The sequence below is a fragment of the Histomonas meleagridis genome, assembly GCF_020186115.1.
Source record: "Histomonas meleagridis strain 2922-C6/04-10x chromosome Unknown contig_14, whole genome shotgun sequence".
Taxonomy (NCBI): Eukaryota; Parabasalia; order Tritrichomonadida; family Dientamoebidae; genus Histomonas; species Histomonas meleagridis.
This window is the reverse complement of record NW_027150770.1, coordinates 104,665-124,144: the sequence shown is the minus strand read 5'-3', so window position 1 is coordinate 124,144 and position 19,480 is coordinate 104,665. Positions and strand designations below refer to the sequence as shown.

Genomic DNA, 19,480 nt, shown 5'->3' with positions numbered 1-19,480 from the left:
CCTTTTGATATATAAAATGAGTATATTAAATTACTTATAATTAAATTGTATGAATATGAAAACTTGTGGAAAGTTAGCTAAGAGAGATTCTATGGTATCATCAATGTTTTTATCATTTGAATCGAAAATTACTTGCTGTAGGTTCTGCAACATTTGAAGGTTTCCAGTGCATTGCTTTTGGTCGCCCTCAAATATTTGAATTATAATGCATCCCGTTCGAAGAAAAATGAGCTTTTACAACTGTAGCAACTTCGAAATAAGAAAAATGAAAAATATTTTATTACATTAGCTGCTTTTCTTTCACAAAATAGAATAACTTTATTATGAATACAATGGTTTTACCTTATGTATCATGAGCAAAAATCAAGATATGAAATATATTTCATACAAAATTTAATATAAACAAATATGGGTGATGCTTATGTAAAAAATGCACAACTTGTGGAGTTCCTAATATTCTGATTTAAACAATATACAGTTGCTCTTTATAGAGAATTTCAGAAATTTATTGGACGTATAAAGTATTAAAAAAGTTTATTGAAATATTTCTGACGACAAAATTCAGTCAAAATGGATGAGCTGAACTCAGTTGCAAACCTTGTATTCCAGGAGGCAATTAAAGATAATCAACGCTCCGAATATGCAGTGATTGTCCTTGAAGGTATACTTCATATGTTTCAACCAAACAATAATCAAATCGACAACTCTCAAATTCAAAATAATGTTAATACAGATTTCACAAAACCAACAGAAATAATAGGCACTATTCAGTAGGGTAAACACTTTTATTCATCATTAAAGAAATTCATAAACAAAATTTTGATGTTTTGGTAATATGAGAACATTATTGGGTGCTTTGAATCATCCATTTCCAAGAACTCTCTAAAGGCCTCCAAGAAATCTCTTATATTCGCCACCATGAACAAATATAGTTCTCTTGCCTGAATCTTTGTGATTTCCTTATACCCATTCATATGCGGTATATGGTTTATCACTTTCCTTGCAAAGGGAACAAGCTCTAGTATCACTCTTGAGTATGGCGGAATCATTGGAGCCTTAATCAATACCTCCAAATTATCAAATGCAGGTTCATGGGAGAACTTAGACGCATCAAATGACATTCGAAGGAATGGACAAAGCGCTACTTTCAGGAAACGGAAGAACGGAATCAACGGGTGACGGTTTTTGGGACATAATGCAATTAGGTGAAGAAGAAGGCAACGAAGTATATAAATACTTTTGTCATCAATGAGAGAGAATAACGAGTATATAATTGTTAGAAGGTCCAAACCATTTACAATTTCATTATATACAATGTTGCTAATGAGAATACTAAGCCACTTTGAAGCTGCTGAAACAAAGAGGCTGAGAAGAGAAATCGTATATCGTGTCTTACAAGTGAAAAGTTGTGAAAATGGAACAAGTGAAATTTCGGCATTGATTATTGAACGCACAAAGAAGTCAAGTCTACCATTCGACAAGAGTATGTTGAATATCATATTCCCTTTTTCAAAACCGATTTTTTGATGGTTAAGAAGGGTTACAGTGAAAAGAATATATGGTGAAATAATACATTCAATCATCTGATTTTCGATACTTATCGAAGGTGTTATTGATGACAATGTGAACAAGAACAAATCTAAGATCGATGTATTTTCAGATGTTGACGTGTCATTAATTTGACGAACCCAAACGGCCGCGCAGCTATCGTTTTCGGCCACAAAAGTGCCAACCGTCCTATCGTCTTCATAAAGTTTGAATGAAGTTGAGTCGACCATTGATGCGTGAGTCCGAAGGGATAAGTTGATTTCTTTGGTGTCAAAGACAAATTTTCCAGATGCTAGTATGTAAGCATATGTAAAACTTTTCTTTCCTTTCTTTCTTAAGTTACATGCAAATATTGGTACATCATTAAATATCTTAAAAGGATAAAAAATCCGTCGCTTTTGTCTTTTGACAGCTGTAGCATATAAGAACCTTAGTTTCTCTCTTATGGTTGGCTTTGATTCAAGTTCATTAAACTCATTCGGAAAAAGTATAGTATTAAGATTAGTATCTTCGAAATTAACAGGGAAGAAGTCAGGAGAGACAAATGGGAAATCTTTCAGCTCAGTTTGACTCTCGCCAAACGCATTCTTGTTAGGAAGGGAATAAACGGTCTTCGTATCGGATAACGGTATCCGCCAGAAACGGTCGCCAAAGACCACTTCCATTTCGGGCGACTTGTCGCGCTCCTTCTCTGTGTCTACGAGGTCGAGAAGGGGATTTTGGGGAAGGGCACTTATCAGGCTTTCCATAGTCTCGAGTGAAGTAAGGTCAAGTTTTATTGTTTGATTTAATAAATTTTGATATGTTAAATAAGGGACATAAGAAACAGGCAGAGATTCTTGTGGCTTTAGGTTGTTAGGAGAAAATAGTTTAAGATAATCAACGCGAGTATTTGGAATCGTTATTGAAGAGGAAATAGAATCTCCTGTCTCAGATCCATCCCAAAGAACAGAAAATGGCTCTTTGAGCATATCTTGTGAGATAAAATTGGAATTTTGGAAGAATAAATTGGGATTAAATTGTTTGGTGATAACTGGTGAGATAGTACTAGAACGATGCTTGTTGGGTTGAACAGTTACAGTGTTGCTCTTACGCCTTTCTTTTTGTGGGTTTTCATCTACATGAATATGATGAGATCGATGTCGATGTGATGCCTTTGATGCAGCAAATTCGAGGAGCTTTGTGTTAAGATGGCAAGGGCATAATGGTTTTTCTTGGTTTTGTTCAGTTATTATTGGAAATGACAAATCTGAATAATCAATATCATTATTATCAAGATCATCATCGAATTTTTCTTCAAGGCAAGAGCCAGGGGTGATCTGTAGTGGCGATGGTTTACAATGGAAATCGATTGATATTCTGTTTTGCATTGTGATATCAAATATTTCATATAATTCTTGATAGCGATCTTGCTTGTTAATAGATGGCATTGCACGTGGCTTTTGTCTGACGACCCTAGTTTCGCTTACTGCTGGTGGCTCTCCTGTTATACTTTGAAGTGCATGATGTGATAAAGTTCGCTTTTTTGGTTTTAAGGGAGCTTGATTTGTAGGAACTTGAGTTGCATTTTGGATTACAATAGTTTTTGTCTTCTGATCTTGAAATGAATTATTTGATGATGAAATTTTAAATGATCGAATCGTTGAAGCCCTTTCTCTACCAGGGTTTATTCTGTTAAATTGTTTAGGAACTTTAGGGATTTCAGGTTTATTTCTAAAATTTCCAGGTGTTCTTGTAATTTGAACCAAATCATCCTGATCTGAGTTTGGCTCATATCCCGTTATCATAAAGCCTCTTGAAGGAGGTCTGGTGAAATGACAAGTGCTTATTGTTCCTGATCTTCCTTTTCTTTGTACGGGCTTTTTTTGAATCTCCGGTGATGGAGGTGCCTGGAGTTTCCTACCAACAGGAATTGGTGCCTTTGCTCTTTTTGGCGAGTTTTCCTCCATCTACTTTCCTGAACTCAATAATAGCACTTTTTTAACTTTTTGTGCGCGATAATTGAATGAATAAGAAATTGAAATTCCAGTTTTTCATTCAAAATATTTTCTTCTTGTCATCCCTATAAAAACAATTTATAAAAATGGTTCTTTTTATTTTGAAGAACAAAATTTGTAAAAAAGAAATTGGTCATTTTATAACAGATATTTTTTAAATAAAATACTTCTTTATATAGAAAAACTTGATCGATTGATAATTAGTAAACTTCAAATTAAAAATAAAAAAATAATACAAACATCATGAAAATCATTTTTAAAGTGTAGAAACAATAACTAGTTTAATATGTTAATCAATATTTAAAAATTAGATAATTTTTACCTTATATATAAATATTTATATGATTTCCAAAATGCTTAGTGAATGGTCTTAAGAATAATTATTTAATTTATTTAAATTTCTTTGATAAAATCATAAAACAAAAATGTCTTTTTGGTGGGAACAATTCCTTAAAAATCAAGAAGCAATTTTTTCGTTGCCTGATAATGAACTCGAAAGCATGTGCTACTCATCTTCAAAAGAACTCGAAAAAATGGAAGAACAAAAGAAAAATCTTCAACAATTAATCAAAACTCTTTCATTAAAATACTGCGATTCAATAGAAGAAACTCAGAGTTCAGATACTATACCATTAGGAAAGCGTTACAAAGAGCTTACAATAACCATTGAAAATCTGAAATATGACATTTGTTATCTTGAAAATGAAATTAATGCCAAAGAAATCCTTGTTTCACAGCTTACAAATACCAAAGATAGCAACAAACGCAAACCTAATCTTTCCAAATTATTTTCAAAAATTTCATCAATTGCTTTATCAACAACAAATGAAGAAGAAAGAAACAATTGTATTTTATCCATTGATTTTCTTTCTGGGAACACTAAATTTCTTGCTTCTATGGTTCAAAAAAATAATTCATATTTCCAAAAAGCAAGTAAAGAATTAAGTTATTCCACAGCCTTACTGAATTCGCAGTTCGCGAATATCATGACAGAAATCAGTAGTTTGAATAAAATCCTTGAAAATACAAAACAAAAAAATGAAGATCTTCATCAAAAAATTCCAAAAATGAAAGCGCAATTACAAGCTGAAATAAAACAATTTGGTGACACACAAACCAAACAATTTGAATCTGAAAAAATTGTGGCGAAATTAACAACGAAAAGAGATAAGTTATTAAATCAAATTACTGATTTAAGTTCGAAATTAATTTCTAAATTAAATACAAAAAATGAAATAAATGAAAAAGAAATCGATGAAATTTCTCAACTTAAACAAAAGAAACTTGAATTAAAAATGATGAAAAATGAAATTATTCAGCAAAATAAAGTTTTGGAATCACAAATCGAAAGTATTGAAGATGAAATAAAAGAGATAAAAGAAAGTAACAAAACAAAGAAAAGAAAATCATAGAACAGATAAATTCCATTTAAATAATAAAAATGTTTCTTCGTTTTACTGTTTATTGTACAAACGATAGACAAATTAAATGATCAGAAACTGTTTTCCACAGAAAAAATTATCGTAGTTCTGAAATTCCTATCGTAAAATGTTTTGATTCCTGTTGTGCAAAACGATCAAATTCGATTGAATATTCGTTCAAAAAGTTCTATCGTACTCCTTGTTGAAAAAAGAAATAATAAAAAACCAGCAACACATATAGTTAATGTGATATTTTAGAAACCGCAAACTGTGGGGCGTTTGCTGGAGAAGATCTTCTTTTGTGATGGATGTGTTGGACGAATTGGTTTCTTAAGGATTGGGAACTTGACGCTAGGGTTAAGGAACATGCGGAGGTTGTGATGGACAACATCTTCATCTTTGATTTCGCTAACACGAATGATGGAGATATTCTTGGCTTGAACATTATGAGTACCGGCCATTTCTTGGTAGAGACGAAGGACAGCTCCCTCTGTAGTTGTATCACGGAATTCCTTATAAATGTTATTGATAGAATTTGTTGCACGATATGTTAACCAAATACCGTAATTCTTAACGCGTTCTGGTTCTGGTTCAATAACATGCTTGACTGCAAGGATTTCACCATGAGACTTCTTAAGACGAGCAATACGACGGGCAACTCCCCAGAACTTTGATTTTGCTATAACTTCATCAGGAGCGAAGACTTGGACGCGGATAGCAGCTGGGTTTGGAACAGCTTCAGTTGGGAGAGGGCGTGCAATGACTTCGAAGTTCTTTAGCATATTGGAAAAGGAAGGCCAAACCGCTTTTTGCATTGAAAACAACAACATTTCATATCACATGTCGTATCATTGTACAAAAAATTTACATTTCATCTTCTGAATCATCAATAGGTTCTTTAGGTGGTTGATATTCTGTATGTTCAGAATTAAGGATTTTTTGAACGAATGAAATATGATCACATGTATTTCCATAACCATCACATCTTAAATCTTGAATTTTTTTCTTTTTTTGATTTTTTAGTTCATCAAAATATTCTGTTTTTATAATTTCTGATATTGATTTTATTTTTATGTCATTTAATATATTAATTATATCAATTGGTGTTAATGCTTTTTGATTTGTTTTCACTATCATTTGGAAAAGATAATTCATTATGTCGATAAGTATTTCACGTGTTTCTTCTTTAAATTCTCCTTTCTTATTGATCATTATCGACCATTGTTTACTTAATTCTTCCATCCAAACAAATATTTTATAATTTTTTATCTTTTGAAAATATAAAAAAAATTCGTTTATTCAAAATCAAAATTTGTTTTTATAACTTCTGATACTGATTTAATTTTTATATCATTTAATATATTAATTATATCGATTGGTGTTAATGCTTTTTGATTTGTTTTCACTATCATTTGGAAAAGATAATTCATTATGTCGTAAGTATTTCACGTGTTTCTTCTTTAAATTCTCCTTTCTTATTGATCTTTTCAGCCATTGTTTACTTAATTCTTCCATCCAAACAAATATTTTATAATTTTTTATCTTTTGAAAATATAAAAAAAAAAGTTTGTTTATTCAAAATCAAAATCTGTTTTTGACTCCGAATTATTATTAAAACAATTAATTTCCGCAAATTTTTTGGGTGACAAACTACTTCTTGGTACCATTCTATGTTTTCTTCTTTGGAACTGATTTTCTTCCAAATCCTTTAACAAGTTTTCTGGCACGTCGATTGACAAATGTTTTCTTTTTCTTATATCCAATGCGTCTTTATTTGTTTTATCTTCCAATTGTTTAATTCCTACGCTTTCGAACAGTTTTAAGTCATCTACGTCATTATAATTATCATCATAATCCAATTGTATATCTTCCAAAATATCTTCGTCGATTTCGTCGACGATATTTTGGTTCGGCGGAATAAAATATGAAGTATCGAATCTGTCCTTTAACTCTGGTATAAAAGGTAATTCGAGTTCTTCCATTTTATCCCAACGAATACTTTCGAACCATTTATGGCTCTTAATTTCGTCGATTGACTTTGATCCGATTCTTTTATTCGGATCCAAACATAATAATTTATGTATTAGATCTTGAACTTCATCCGAAAACTCCGAAAGGTTTTCTTCGTTATAATGACCTTTTAAAGTCTTTTGGAATATTTCCGTCGATGAATCGCCTGGAAATGGTGGCTCACCTACTAAGAACTCATATAAAATTGATCCTAATGACCAATAATCGGCAGTGAATGTATGCGATTGCCCTAATATCATTTCAGGCGCTGCATAACCTGGAGTACCGACAAATGTATTATTAGTTGTAATCGATCGATCGACCATACCATAATATGATAACCCGAAGTCGATTAACTTTAAATGTCCTGTCGAGTCGATTAATATATTATTTGGTTTTAAGTCTCGATGAATTATTTTGTTCTCGCGGAGAAATTGTAACGCCATTACAATTTGCGCAGTATAAATACGTGAAGTTTCTTCATCAAATGCAGAGACTAAATTTAATAATGAAAATAAATCGCCGCCTGGTAAATATTCCATTACTAAATAAAAGTTATGCTCAGATATTATCGAATAGACTATGTGTTAGAATAAAAAACATACAGAATTTGGTCATGTATGGAGAATCAGTCTTCAAAAGAATATCTCGTTCAACTAATGTTCGTTGGACTTCATTCTTTTGTCTTAACAATGTTTTAGGGATAACTTTAATTGCATAGATGTCTTCAGTCGGGATTTTCTTGGATAAGAAAACGCGAGCAAATGCGCCGTATGATATCATCTTAAGAAATTGGAACTGTGATATCTTAGGCTGATTAATTTTTGGTAAATCTTTGGATAAACTTGTCCGTCGTACAATGGATATCGCTCGTGAATAATTAAAAGCAGTGTTAAACTTTTCGCTTACAAGAGTGTTCGCTTTCTTAATGATGTCCGTGGCTTCTTGATTATTACGAACAGTGATAGGGATTAACGCTTCGGAGATTAAATCGATTTCTTCTGTAGCAAATTCGGACGATGTGTTGATTGAAATGGTTCGATCAATTAATTCAAGGGTATGAAGAATGGGAAATATAACATTGACAGAATACATTTCATTGCCAGGCCACGGGCGGCGTTTGAGTATCGTTTGACGTGCATGATCGGAAAGTTTTGATAATCGTTCATCTATTGATATCATTGTTTGTGACGATTCAAAGGCAAGTACACAATTCTTGGAATGAGTCTCAATTAATGAAAGTGGTACTTGCTTCTCACATATACGACAAACAATGTAATCTGAAGTTGATGAGGTATCTTGATCAATATTAATTTCTTTATCAAAGGAACTAGAGGTAGAAAAGTCAGGCCTGTCTTGTGAAATATCGTTGTTTTGATTTGGTAAGGTTAATTCATGATAATATGATAAATATGAAAAAATTTTGACAATGGCTAGAAGTGAAAAAAGCAAAAAATAACCTATCTTATCAAGTTGTGTAGTTTTGGTTTCAGCTAAACATAGTTTAAGAGATTGAATTGAATCATTGGAAACTTGTTTAAGACATTCAAAGTCTGAATTTAATATATTTTTTATAACATCGTTAATAGTATTATATGCATCTTTGTCAGGCATGTCATCAGGTAAAGAATTAACTTGCTTTTGGATTTCTTTGATAACTGTACGTTGTGCTCGAAGACCTAGATATTCACGAGGATAAAGATTCTCACTGTACCTAAAATTTTGCAGTGCAGGAGGAGTGATAGTGCCACTATTATGCGAGCTAATGCATTTCGGAATCATTTGGCACCGATTTTTATCGTTTTAAACTCGACACATAACGTTCAAATTCACCTTTGAAAAAGTTCAAAAAAATTGTGGAAAAATTGGTTTCTAAACGCGTTAAAAGATAAAATTTTAGCTAAAATAGAAATGATCAAATAACATTATCAATATCATAATAAGTTATGTATTAGAGAATAATTTATGAATTTATTTTGTTGATTAATTTCACAAATTAAAAATATTAAAATGAATTTAGATTAAAAACCTAGCAATATTATAATTATTTATCACATAAAAATCAAAGGTTTTGGTTAATGATGAAATGTTTTCTTTGTTTATTTTTTCATCGAGAAATGTGATATGAAAACAACCGTTTAATAATTCCAAATGTACGAAAATGATTCTTCAGTAAAGCTTGAAGCTACAGAAAAACTTTTAAAACAACGCGAAATTGATTGCAAGGAATACCAACAACGTATACAAGAATTGGAACATATTGTTCAAAATTATGAAAAAAATGAACCAGAAGTTGGTGAATTTAAAGATGATCAAATTACATATCTTCAAAATAAATTAAATTCTGCAATGGAACATATAGAGTACTTACAGCAACGATATTTAAAAGTAAATGCAAAAAGACATTCAATTCAACAAAAATTTTTGCTCTTTAAAAATTCAACACAGCCTCAACGCCAAAACTCACAAATCGAAGAAGAAAACATTAAACTCGAAACAGATATCCACAAATTAAAACAATCAAATGATGAAAATACAAAAATCATAAATGAACTTAAATCAAATCTTGATCAACAAATATCCGAAAACCAACGTTTACGTCAAGTTGCTCTTGAAAAATTTGATATTCTTCAACAAAAACTTCGAAATGCTCGAGATGATAATCCTACAGATCTCCAAAAACTCAAAAACGAGATATTTTCCAAGGACAAAGAAATCGAATCTTTAGTTACAACAATTCAATCTCTCGAAGAATCGATGCATATGGTTAAAGAAACTAATGATGAATTTATCCAATCAATTGGTTTAATTCTTGGTCGTGATTCACTTGAAGGGATTGTTGAAAGGATTAAAGAGCTTTCGCCGTTGCAGGTTGAAAACAGCAAGCTCAAAGCACAAATTCAAGAAATGCAAATGCAAGGTAATATAAATCAAGATGAAGCATATATGGCAATTGTTGACTCGCTAAAGAAGGTTCGTGATAATATTGATCCGAATGTTCTTCACTTAAAACCAGATTCTTCTTTAAGACAATTTTTTGCATCATTCTATAATTTGATAAATGCGGCTCTTAAGTCAAACGCGTCACAAACAATACTGTTACCCCATGTAAGGGCTGTCGTATGGGAGGCAAGGGCGTTCTCCACTGATTCAAAGCCTTCGTCGTTTGCTGACAACGTGCAAAGAAAACCGCCGCCGATAGACGAACCTCCTGCGAAAAGTATGATTTAATAAAGATATGTGTACTAACAAAAGTTTTACTTAGATGCAAATGAGTTTTTAAGCATAGTTATCATTTGGGGACAAAATCATGTTTTCATCACAATGGTGTTGATGATTGTTTTATGAAATCACTTGCAATGGATTTAAAATGCATTTTAACAATGGTGATTTTCTATTCGGATCATTTCCGTAATCTTCGCTAAAGTCAGGAGGAAGAAGTGCTCCATGCATACTGTGACCCATGTTCTTGCAATGAAAGGTCAATCACCTATAGAACGAATTGCGTAACCAATAACTTTTTATGTCATGACATTAGTGATAAAGTTGTAATTAATTATCTTATTTTTTTTTTATAAACTGTTTTTGTCTTTTGGCATTGTTACATCTTCTTTAACTCTTTTTTTGTATATGTGTTTGTCTGAATAATATTATTGATGATTTTCAATTCAAATATCAACAGACTTTAAACGTAGGTATGTAAGAAAACATAAAAAGAAACTCTAAGGTCATTTGGATTGGATGCAGAGAATTCTATGTGTTTTAGATTCATGTTCTTTTAATGCTACAAAAACTTCTGGTAAGAAAATATAAAACATTTCATCATGTTTTTCTGTGTTTAGAATTTGTAATAATGTTAACATAACATATCAGATCCTTATTTTGCTCATTATATGTCAAAAGAAAACATCGAAAAATTAAAATTCTTTCAACATCATAAAGAACTTTTAAAGAATGATTTTGAACTTCATAAGCAATTAATTAAAGTAAGAGTAAATCAAAATGAAATTGCAAAAATAATTCGAAATGATGAAATCGAAAAACTTCAAGAAATATCATCACAATCACATTTTGATTTTGATCAAAGTATTAAACCATTTTTATGGAAGATGTTCATTTGTTAATGATTATGCTTCGTTGATTGATTATGCAGCATTTTTTGGATCAGTTAAATGTTTTAAATATTTACTTGTGAATGGTGCATATGTTACATTCCCCAGAGATTATGCAATTGCAGGTGGAAATGAAGAAATTATTCATTTATGTGAACAAAATCATTCGAAATTTGAAAAAATATATGAAATAGCAATTGAATTTCATCGGAATGATATCTTTAAATATTTTTATGAAAATAAAATTAAAGAAATTAATAATTTAGAAGAGTTAGGAAAGCTTTGTATTGTTCATCATAACTATGAAATTTTTTCATTTTTACAAGAAGAAGGAATGAAAGTTACTGATGAAATTATAAATGAATCAATTGGAATTTTTATTATAAAGCTTGAATTTTATTAAGTATATTTCAAACTAAGCTTATGCTTGTATTTACAAATTGTGATACAGAAACAGTTAAATTACTTCTTGAAGAAAAAGGATTTGATACCTAAAGATATTTATTTGTTTTATTTAAAATTTATTATAATAATTTTTTGTTTCAAAATTATATTTGGAAATTATTTATATTATTTAGAACAGAACTTATAGAAGCATCTAGAAATGGTCATATAGAAATATTTAAATTACTTCTTGAACAAAAAGGAATTGACATTAATACTAAAGATATATATTTGTTTTATTCAAAATTTGTTATAATAATTTAATATATCAATATAATATTTGGATATTATTTAAATTATTTAGAACTGCATATATGTATGCATCCTCAAGTGGCAAAACAGAAATAGTTAAATTACTTCTTGAACAAGAATAATAGATAATAATCCGAAAGGTATTTCCTAGCTAAATAATTTGATATTTCAAAATTAGCTAAACTATGAACTCAAATTCTATTTAAAAAAAAATAAGAAAGAATTTGGTTATTAGTCCATAAGCATAACTGTGCTTGCATATATTATAATTTTAAAAATGGAATAAAAAAAAAAAACAATTTCGAAATTTCTCATCAAGTAAAATTTAAATTTATGTTAATCAAATTAATTTGTGTCAAAAATAGAAAAAATCAGATTTTACAAGATACAATTTTCATAAAAAATATCAATAAAAAAATTGAAACTATTTTGAAATAATTGAGTTTTTAATTTAAAATGATCATTGTTAAATTGTGTTTCTTGAAAGCAATATGGAATTATTTGATCAAAAATACAAAAAAGCTCTTGCTAAATTTCGACAATTAAAAGCAGAAAGACGTAAATGATGCAATATGCGCTTAATGAACAAGAAGGTTATATTATTGCCTGAGCTTAGGCCCCACATATACCAGAAAAGAGAGAACTAAGATCTGAACTGTTGGAATTTGAACCTGAAATTGAAAAGAAAGATCGACTTAAGGTATCAAATCTATTCATAATCAAATGCACTTGCATATAAGATTGAAATTCAACGAGGGAATAAGACAACAAAGAAGAAGAAAATAAAATAAGTGTCGTTAAACTAATTTCAATTTTTATCAAACGTATAACTAAAATCAACACACAAGAATCATATTATTTAATCGAACAAATGATTGAACAAAATTTAATTAATAAAAATATCACTAAAAATATTAATTCAAAATATTTTTCTCATTATAAAGCAAAAGAAGAAAACCAAAGCCAAAACCAAAACCACATGGCAACTATGGTCTAATGGAAATGATCCAATAGAAAGATACTTTAGGGATCATTATGAAGAACTATCAAAGAATGATTGGGAACTTCATAAGAAATATAATGGTTTAAATAATTTCGGCTTAAATAATAACTTTCCAATTAATCTTTGATTAATTTCTTCATCAATATTACTTGTGATATAAATTCGATCGAATATTAACGTCGATAAAAATGAATGAAATCGAAATATATCAAATTATTTGTTTCGTTAACTTTTTCATCATGACAATGTGGTCGAAATGTCTAATAAAGAATTTGAAAGTGGTAAACACTGTTGCTGACATGGAACAAATTCAAGTACCTACTTTGAATGCATCATAAAATTAGTGTGAAGCTCCATATATATAAAAATTTAAATAAAAAGATGGAGCATTATTTTTTGTGTATCAAGTTATCTTCATCTGCTTAATTTAGTGAAATTAATTCTTTTTGCAAGTGTTATCTCTTTAGCTTTGGATAAACAACAGAATTTCGATACGAGTTTTTGTTTACTTTATTCTAATTTAAAAAGTTGTTTCCTCCCCAAAATGGGGGCAATCCAAAGCACAATTTACTCTGTTCGATCTCGTAATGATGATGGACACGTTATAAGAGATAGGTGGGGGCGATTCAAGGGTTATATCACAGGATTAGCACCAATTGGTGAAACAAATAACGATCCTAATACAATAAAGAAGGTCACTATCATAGGTTACGGCACAACAGGAAAAACAACCCTTTGTAAGTTTTTGAAAGGCGTTGATCATCATGGTGATTATAATCCAACGAAAATAGCTGAAGCCTTTTTTTTAAATGACAAGAAAATATGCCTTTGGGATACGTCAGGAGATGAGCAATATTCAGCTCTTATCCCAATCTATACCCTTGGTTCGGATAAGCTTATTATGGTTTTTAGTCCTGATCAACCAAATTCTTTGAAAACTATTGATCCAGAAAGAGACTATCGGATTTATAGTTGGCAATGCGAAATCATTATAGTGTATAATGAAAAAAGAGATAAATCTTATGAAAAATACTTTACATTAGATGATTTAAAAGCGAAATGCGAAACATATATGGGAGGAAAGTATCATTATAAAATATTTGAAGTTTCGTTGCTCGAAAATATAAACACTGAGTCACTAATTGAAGAAATTCTATATTTAGAATTCTAAATATCAATTGATATTTATTTTATAATTTCCGGAAAGATCTTTTGTGGGTGTGTCGCGACAAGATCTATACATTATTGTACTCATGTTGAAATTAAATGAATATGCTATAGTAAATAAATGCGATCTGATTTAAATGATAACCAAAAGTCTGATAAAACTTTTTGTAAAATAATTCACTCGAAACTGATCGTTTTTGATTATGGGAAATGATATCATCATGATCCGTTTATTTTTGTAACCAAACGGTTGCCAAGCGAAATATTAATTTGAACTCAAAAAAATGCCTTCACTTTGTATGGCCGAAATCCCGAATACCAGTGAAATTAAAATCACGAAGAATTTAGATGGCAATAAAAAACTCAAAGATTTTTGTATCAAAAGAGGAATCGATATGAATGAAAACTATATTTGTTTTAACATTATTGGGTTTAATATAAAAATATAAAATATATTCGATACATTTGAATCAGCACTTATATGGGCATCTTATGGTTGTGTTACAGATATAATTCAATTACTTCTTGAACAAGAAGGGATTGATATTAATGCTCAAGATATTTATTTGTTTTATTTTGTATTTTTTATAATAATTTGATATTTCAAAATAATATTTGGAAATTATTTAAATTATTTTACACAGCACTTATTTTAGCATCTTGGAATGGTTATACAGAAATAGTTAAATTACTTCTTGAACAAAAAGATATTTTATAAAAAATAAAGAAATAAGAAAAAATTGGGGGTATTATGCCATAAGTATAAATATGTTTGCATATGTTTTAATTTGAATAATGATTGAAAAGTTTCCTATCAAGTACAAATATTTTGTTAATCATATAGTTTTGTGTTAACAATTGCAATAATTGAATTATACATATCACAATTTTCATGAAAATATAAAAATAATAATTGGAACTTTCGAATTTTGGATAATTGATTTTTTGATTTAAAGGGATCATAATTTGTTTGTTTTTCTTAAACGCACTATGGAATTAAAGCTTCTTGATCAAAATCTTTTTTAAAACATTTTGTAACCTCAAAACAATGATTTTCTGGGTATGGGTATTGAAATTCGTTATAAAAAACGCATTTATTTCATAGATTATCTATGAAAAATTTCATTTTAATACAATTTAATGAAAATTTGGAATATCATTTTATGCGGATTATTTTCAAAAATAATTCATTATATCATTGATATAATATATTAATCGAATTATTATATAATATTATTGAATAAAATATTTCATAATATGAACATAAACAAGAATAAAGTTATTTAAAAAATTCAAATATGTATTCAAATTGACCTGTTCACTTCACTTTCATTAGAAACGAACATTTTCCGGATATTTACTCTCAATACTGTTCCGTTTTAACTGAAATATTTCTATGATTATTGGCGGTTCGCGTACTCAAATCCAGTTTTGAATGAATTCAACCACATCGACTCAAAATTTTCCATCAAAGTTGTTTGAGTTGGTTCAAAATTTGTTTTGCGAAACGTTTTGTTTAACAAATGAAAAAAAACTATAAGAAATTAAAACAAATATGAATACATTTTATGCATGTTATTCTTCTGGTAAAGCTTTCTTCATTTCATCAAATGAATCAGAGTTATCTTCATTTTTGATGACTTTCTACGTTTGTTCCATATTTATAGATAGCATCACCATAATCTTCATTTTGCCAGAGAATCGGAAGAGGTTCTGTCGAAATATTATTGGATGGTGTAAGGTCATTACTTTGTAAAAACAAAAACTGGTATGAATCTGAATCTGAATCTGAATACGATGAGTTTGTATCAAGTTTTTTGATTTCATTTCTTGGTCTCAATTTATCTGTTTGCATATCTAAAACTCGTGCAATTTCTCGTGAAATGGTTTGATCTTCTTTCTTAAATAAATCCTCAATATTCTGAATTTTTACTGACAATTTTACATTCAATGATATCACCATTTTTTAATTCCTTGTTTAATTAAAGTTTCATCAGGATTTAAAACTATTCCATTAAAAAATAAATAAACCTTTTCATTTTCAAAACAAGAAAATTGTAATAAATCTGATAATCTTTCTGCTGTACATGATTTATGTATAAGGACAGGAATGATTGCACCAGGAAGCCATTGGATATTTATCTTTAATTCTCCTTCCATCTGGCTTTTGTGGGTAACGGTCTATTCTGGACAGATTCTATCAAAAATAATCGTATCAATTGAACTTTGAGATGTACGGTTCTTTTCAAATATTCAATTCAAACAAAATCAATCTGACTCTGTCAAATTTGAAAGGACCCGTTTGCAAACAAGACTTAAAACTTTTTTCCAATATTATTGTAAATATTATTCAAAAACATGATTTAGATATCTAAATTCACATAATTTATAAGGGAATTAAATTAATTTTTTTTCGAAAACAAAAAATTGTTACAGGAACTAAGATCAAAGTTTTGCAAAACTCATGATGAAATGACTGATCCCATATAAAATGAGTTGAGTAATATCTATTATTTCACCCATTTTATAAAAATTCTTTAATTCTCTAGGAGAATGTTTTAAAATCAGTGATCAATTGATCAAACCTATCAAATTTATATTTTATTAAAAAAAAAAAGTATAAAAATTTCTATTTTGCAATCCGATCAATGCTAAATTTATCAATTAATTAGTTAATTAAAATTTTTAAAAAACAATTAAATTAAAAAATAATTTGCAAAGACGTCATCATCATGTTTCAATTTAAAAAATTCTAAGTATTCTTTCTAACCTTATAATATGAAAATAATACTATAATATTTACTATATTTTCCATTAATTAATTTCTAATGCATAATATAATAAATTGTTGAAAACATATAATAACTTTTAAAAATTTAAAGATTTTCAAATAATTTCCTCTAATACTGCTTGATTTAATGTTGAAGATAGTTTTTTATTCTTTTTCCATTTTCTATATTAATTGAGCACTTTGCATTTTTTATAAACTAATCAATTTTGATTGAAATTTACGGTTTTATTAAGCAAAAAAGTTTTATTTTGGCGCCATGTCGAATCCTGCAAATCTGCTCTTGGAAAAATCTTTTATGGCTATTGCTGGTAATAACCCTGACCCAGAGAAGATAAAAGCTGAAGCATGCGAAGTTATAACAAATTATATGGCTCAAATTATTACACCAGATGATGCTAATGCGCGTCTTGAAGCAATTACTGGAACCTCAGATGCAGTACAAAGAATTAATGAAGTACTTCAACAGTATCAATTCCCAGACCCAATTCCTCAAAATGTATACCAAACAATTCCTCAAATTCCTGGTTTCAGGAAAAGGTCAAATCCGTGGACCGAAGAAGAGGATGAGAGATTGAAAACAGCAATACATGTACACGGTTCTGATAATTGGTCTATTATTGCAACATTTGTAGGAGGAGGAAGAACGAAATCTCAATGCAGCCAGAGGTGGCGCCGTGTCCTTGATCCTAAAATTAACAAAAGTAATTGGACAAAGGAAGAAGAGGAAAAATTAATAGAAGCCGTAAAATCATTTGGAACCAAAGCTTGGACACGGATAGCTTCAGAGATGGGTAACAGAAGTGATGTTCAATGCCGTTTCAGATATAACTTTTTACAGAAAAAAGCTGCTCTTAATCGAACTGATATAATTCCAATTGCAACGCTTCAAGCAGATAACATAGAATCAAGTTTACAACCAGAAAATGTTCAAGGTGAAGAACAATTGGAAAGTAAGGAATAAACATTTTAATATCGTATATTTTAAGATCATAAAAAAATGTCATTTTGTTCCAATAAATTTTCAATTAACATAGTAATTCGATTTTTATGAAAACTTTTTATAATAATTCTTTAATATAATATTTTGTTGAAAATCGTGAGCTTCTGTAGCCCAGTGGTTAGAGCGTTCGCCTAGTAAGCGGAAGATCGCGAGTTCGACTCTCGCCAGAAGCAATTTTTTGTTTTTATATCTTTAGTCACTTTTTTTGAATTCAAAATGAGCAAAAAAACTGATGTTTCCCTTCCAACATTAGCAAAAATGAAAATTATGCTCGTAGGAGACAGTTCGGTAGGCAAATCGTCTCTTCTTGATAGATACATTAACAATCAATTTTCTGAACAAAAACCAACACTTGGAATTGATTATGCATCAAAACGATTAGATGTAAAAAATATTCCAACATATGTTCATTTTTGGGATCCTTCTGGAGATGATATGTATTTTGAAATTAGAAATGAATTTTATCAAGAATCTGATGGAATAATTCTATGTTATGATTGCTCCAATAAAGAAACTTTTAACAAGCTTAGTAATTGGATTGATGAGGGAAATAAGAATAAGGCAAATTGGTCATCAATGATTATTGTTGGCAACAAATCAGATTTAGGAAAATCTGTTTCTATTGAAGAAGCAAATGCATTTGCGAAAAGACTTGGAGCTCAAAGTTTCCAAGTTTCCTCTAAAACTGGTGAAGGTGTTGAATCTGCAGTCAATACACTCCTTGAAATTATTCAAAAGAAACGCGACAACGCTTATATACCAGATACGAAAGTAACTAATGAAAGTAATTCTGTTGGTAAAAAACATAGAAAAATGTAAATTTGATATTATTAATAAAATTTTTCATAGATATAAATTTAATGGGGAAAATCCTCAAATGCATTAAACATATATTAAAATTTTCTAATTTTTCTCAAATCAAATTTTTAAATCCGATTTCAAATTTCCAGTTATCAAAAAAATTTATTTATAAAGACATTTGGGCTTCACCACCACGGGCACCATCCCGGGTACATCAAGGCCAAATTTTCGTAATCCGTTGCCTCTTTAATTAGTTTATCCACTTGTACCTTCACAGGAATTTTCTCACTTCCTTTATCCTTCCCTTCCAATTTCGCTTTCATACTCTCAATGACCTCAACTGACAAATTCTGTTTCGAGCTATTATTCTCAATCCATTGTAACAATGGATCATAAATGAAAGTCTCAAGCAAACCCATAATTTGTTCTCTGTTATGCCTCAACAATTTCATTATATTCTCACAGCAACATCGAAATGTTCCTTCGATTTTAGTTGCTTCTAATGCATTAATTAACATCTTCGTTAATCGAAATGGAACTCTCTCAGGATATTTATCACGATGTCGTGCTACTTCAAAGCATGCACTAAAGTCAGTGTGTACTAATTTTGCCATTTTCCCTTTGATCATTATATTCTCTAAATGGCGATCTCCTAAACCAATTACATATCCGACCATAGATGACATTGACAACGATGTCGTGTACATAGTTCGGCGTTGAAGCCATCGCGCGGAATCATTAGAGTTAAGAAAGATAATTTGAGACAAGTCATCTATCGGTGAGTTTTCGATTGAGTATTTAAACGCTTCAATTTTTTCGGCCTGTGTCAGCACATCAAATTTTTGATAATTAAATTTCTTTCTTGAAATATTAATTTCGTAATTTAAATCGATTTTCTTCTTAATACGATAATCATGAATAGAGTCATATAATG

At 29.7% G+C, this 19,480-nt stretch overlaps 8 protein-coding genes across 8 annotated transcripts; 4 read left to right on the top strand and 4 right to left on the bottom strand.

Annotated features, from left to right (window-relative positions):
- Positions 1 to 785: 785 nt before the first annotated feature.
- GO595_001386 (uncharacterized protein) lies at positions 786 to 3,497 on the bottom strand (the record flags this gene model as incomplete). The annotated part of the gene is made up of 1 exon (XM_067914178.1): positions 786 to 3,497. The coding sequence occupies one exon, from the start codon at positions 3,495 to 3,497 to the stop codon at positions 786 to 788; it is 2,712 nt and encodes a 903-aa protein (XP_067778378.1).
- Positions 3,498 to 5,220: 1,723 nt separating this feature from the next.
- GO595_001385 (ribosomal protein L18ae) lies at positions 5,221 to 5,748 on the bottom strand (the record flags this gene model as incomplete). The annotated part of the gene is made up of 1 exon (XM_067914177.1): positions 5,221 to 5,748. One exon carries the CDS (start codon positions 5,746 to 5,748, stop codon positions 5,221 to 5,223), a length of 528 nt encoding a protein of 175 aa, XP_067778377.1.
- A 789-nt stretch (positions 5,749 to 6,537) lies between these two features.
- GO595_001384 (AGC family protein kinase) lies at positions 6,538 to 7,422 on the bottom strand (the record flags this gene model as incomplete). Its single annotated transcript, XM_067914176.1, has 1 exon — positions 6,538 to 7,422. One exon carries the CDS (start codon positions 7,420 to 7,422, stop codon positions 6,538 to 6,540), a length of 885 nt encoding a protein of 294 aa, XP_067778376.1.
- A 115-nt stretch (positions 7,423 to 7,537) lies between these two features.
- Positions 7,538 to 8,758, bottom strand: GO595_001383 (AGC family protein kinase; the record flags this gene model as incomplete). Its single annotated transcript, XM_067914175.1, has 1 exon — positions 7,538 to 8,758. The coding sequence occupies one exon, from the start codon at positions 8,756 to 8,758 to the stop codon at positions 7,538 to 7,540; it is 1,221 nt and encodes a 406-aa protein (XP_067778375.1).
- Positions 8,759 to 9,127: 369 nt separating this feature from the next.
- Positions 9,128 to 10,207, top strand: GO595_001382 (uncharacterized protein; the record flags this gene model as incomplete). The annotated part of the gene is made up of 1 exon (XM_067914174.1): positions 9,128 to 10,207. The coding sequence occupies one exon, from the start codon at positions 9,128 to 9,130 to the stop codon at positions 10,205 to 10,207; it is 1,080 nt and encodes a 359-aa protein (XP_067778374.1).
- A 3,124-nt stretch (positions 10,208 to 13,331) lies between these two features.
- Positions 13,332 to 13,958, top strand: GO595_001381 (Ras family protein; the record flags this gene model as incomplete). The annotated part of the gene is made up of 1 exon (XM_067914173.1): positions 13,332 to 13,958. One exon carries the CDS (start codon positions 13,332 to 13,334, stop codon positions 13,956 to 13,958), a length of 627 nt encoding a protein of 208 aa, XP_067778373.1.
- A 3,043-nt stretch (positions 13,959 to 17,001) lies between these two features.
- GO595_001380 (Myb-like DNA-binding domain containing protein) lies at positions 17,002 to 17,706 on the top strand (the record flags this gene model as incomplete). Its single annotated transcript, XM_067914172.1, has 1 exon — positions 17,002 to 17,706. One exon carries the CDS (start codon positions 17,002 to 17,004, stop codon positions 17,704 to 17,706), a length of 705 nt encoding a protein of 234 aa, XP_067778372.1.
- A 255-nt stretch (positions 17,707 to 17,961) lies between these two features.
- Positions 17,962 to 18,564, top strand: GO595_001379 (small GTP-binding protein; the record flags this gene model as incomplete). The annotated part of the gene is made up of 1 exon (XM_067914171.1): positions 17,962 to 18,564. One exon carries the CDS (start codon positions 17,962 to 17,964, stop codon positions 18,562 to 18,564), a length of 603 nt encoding a protein of 200 aa, XP_067778371.1.
- Between the last annotated feature and the right edge of the window lie 916 nt (positions 18,565 to 19,480).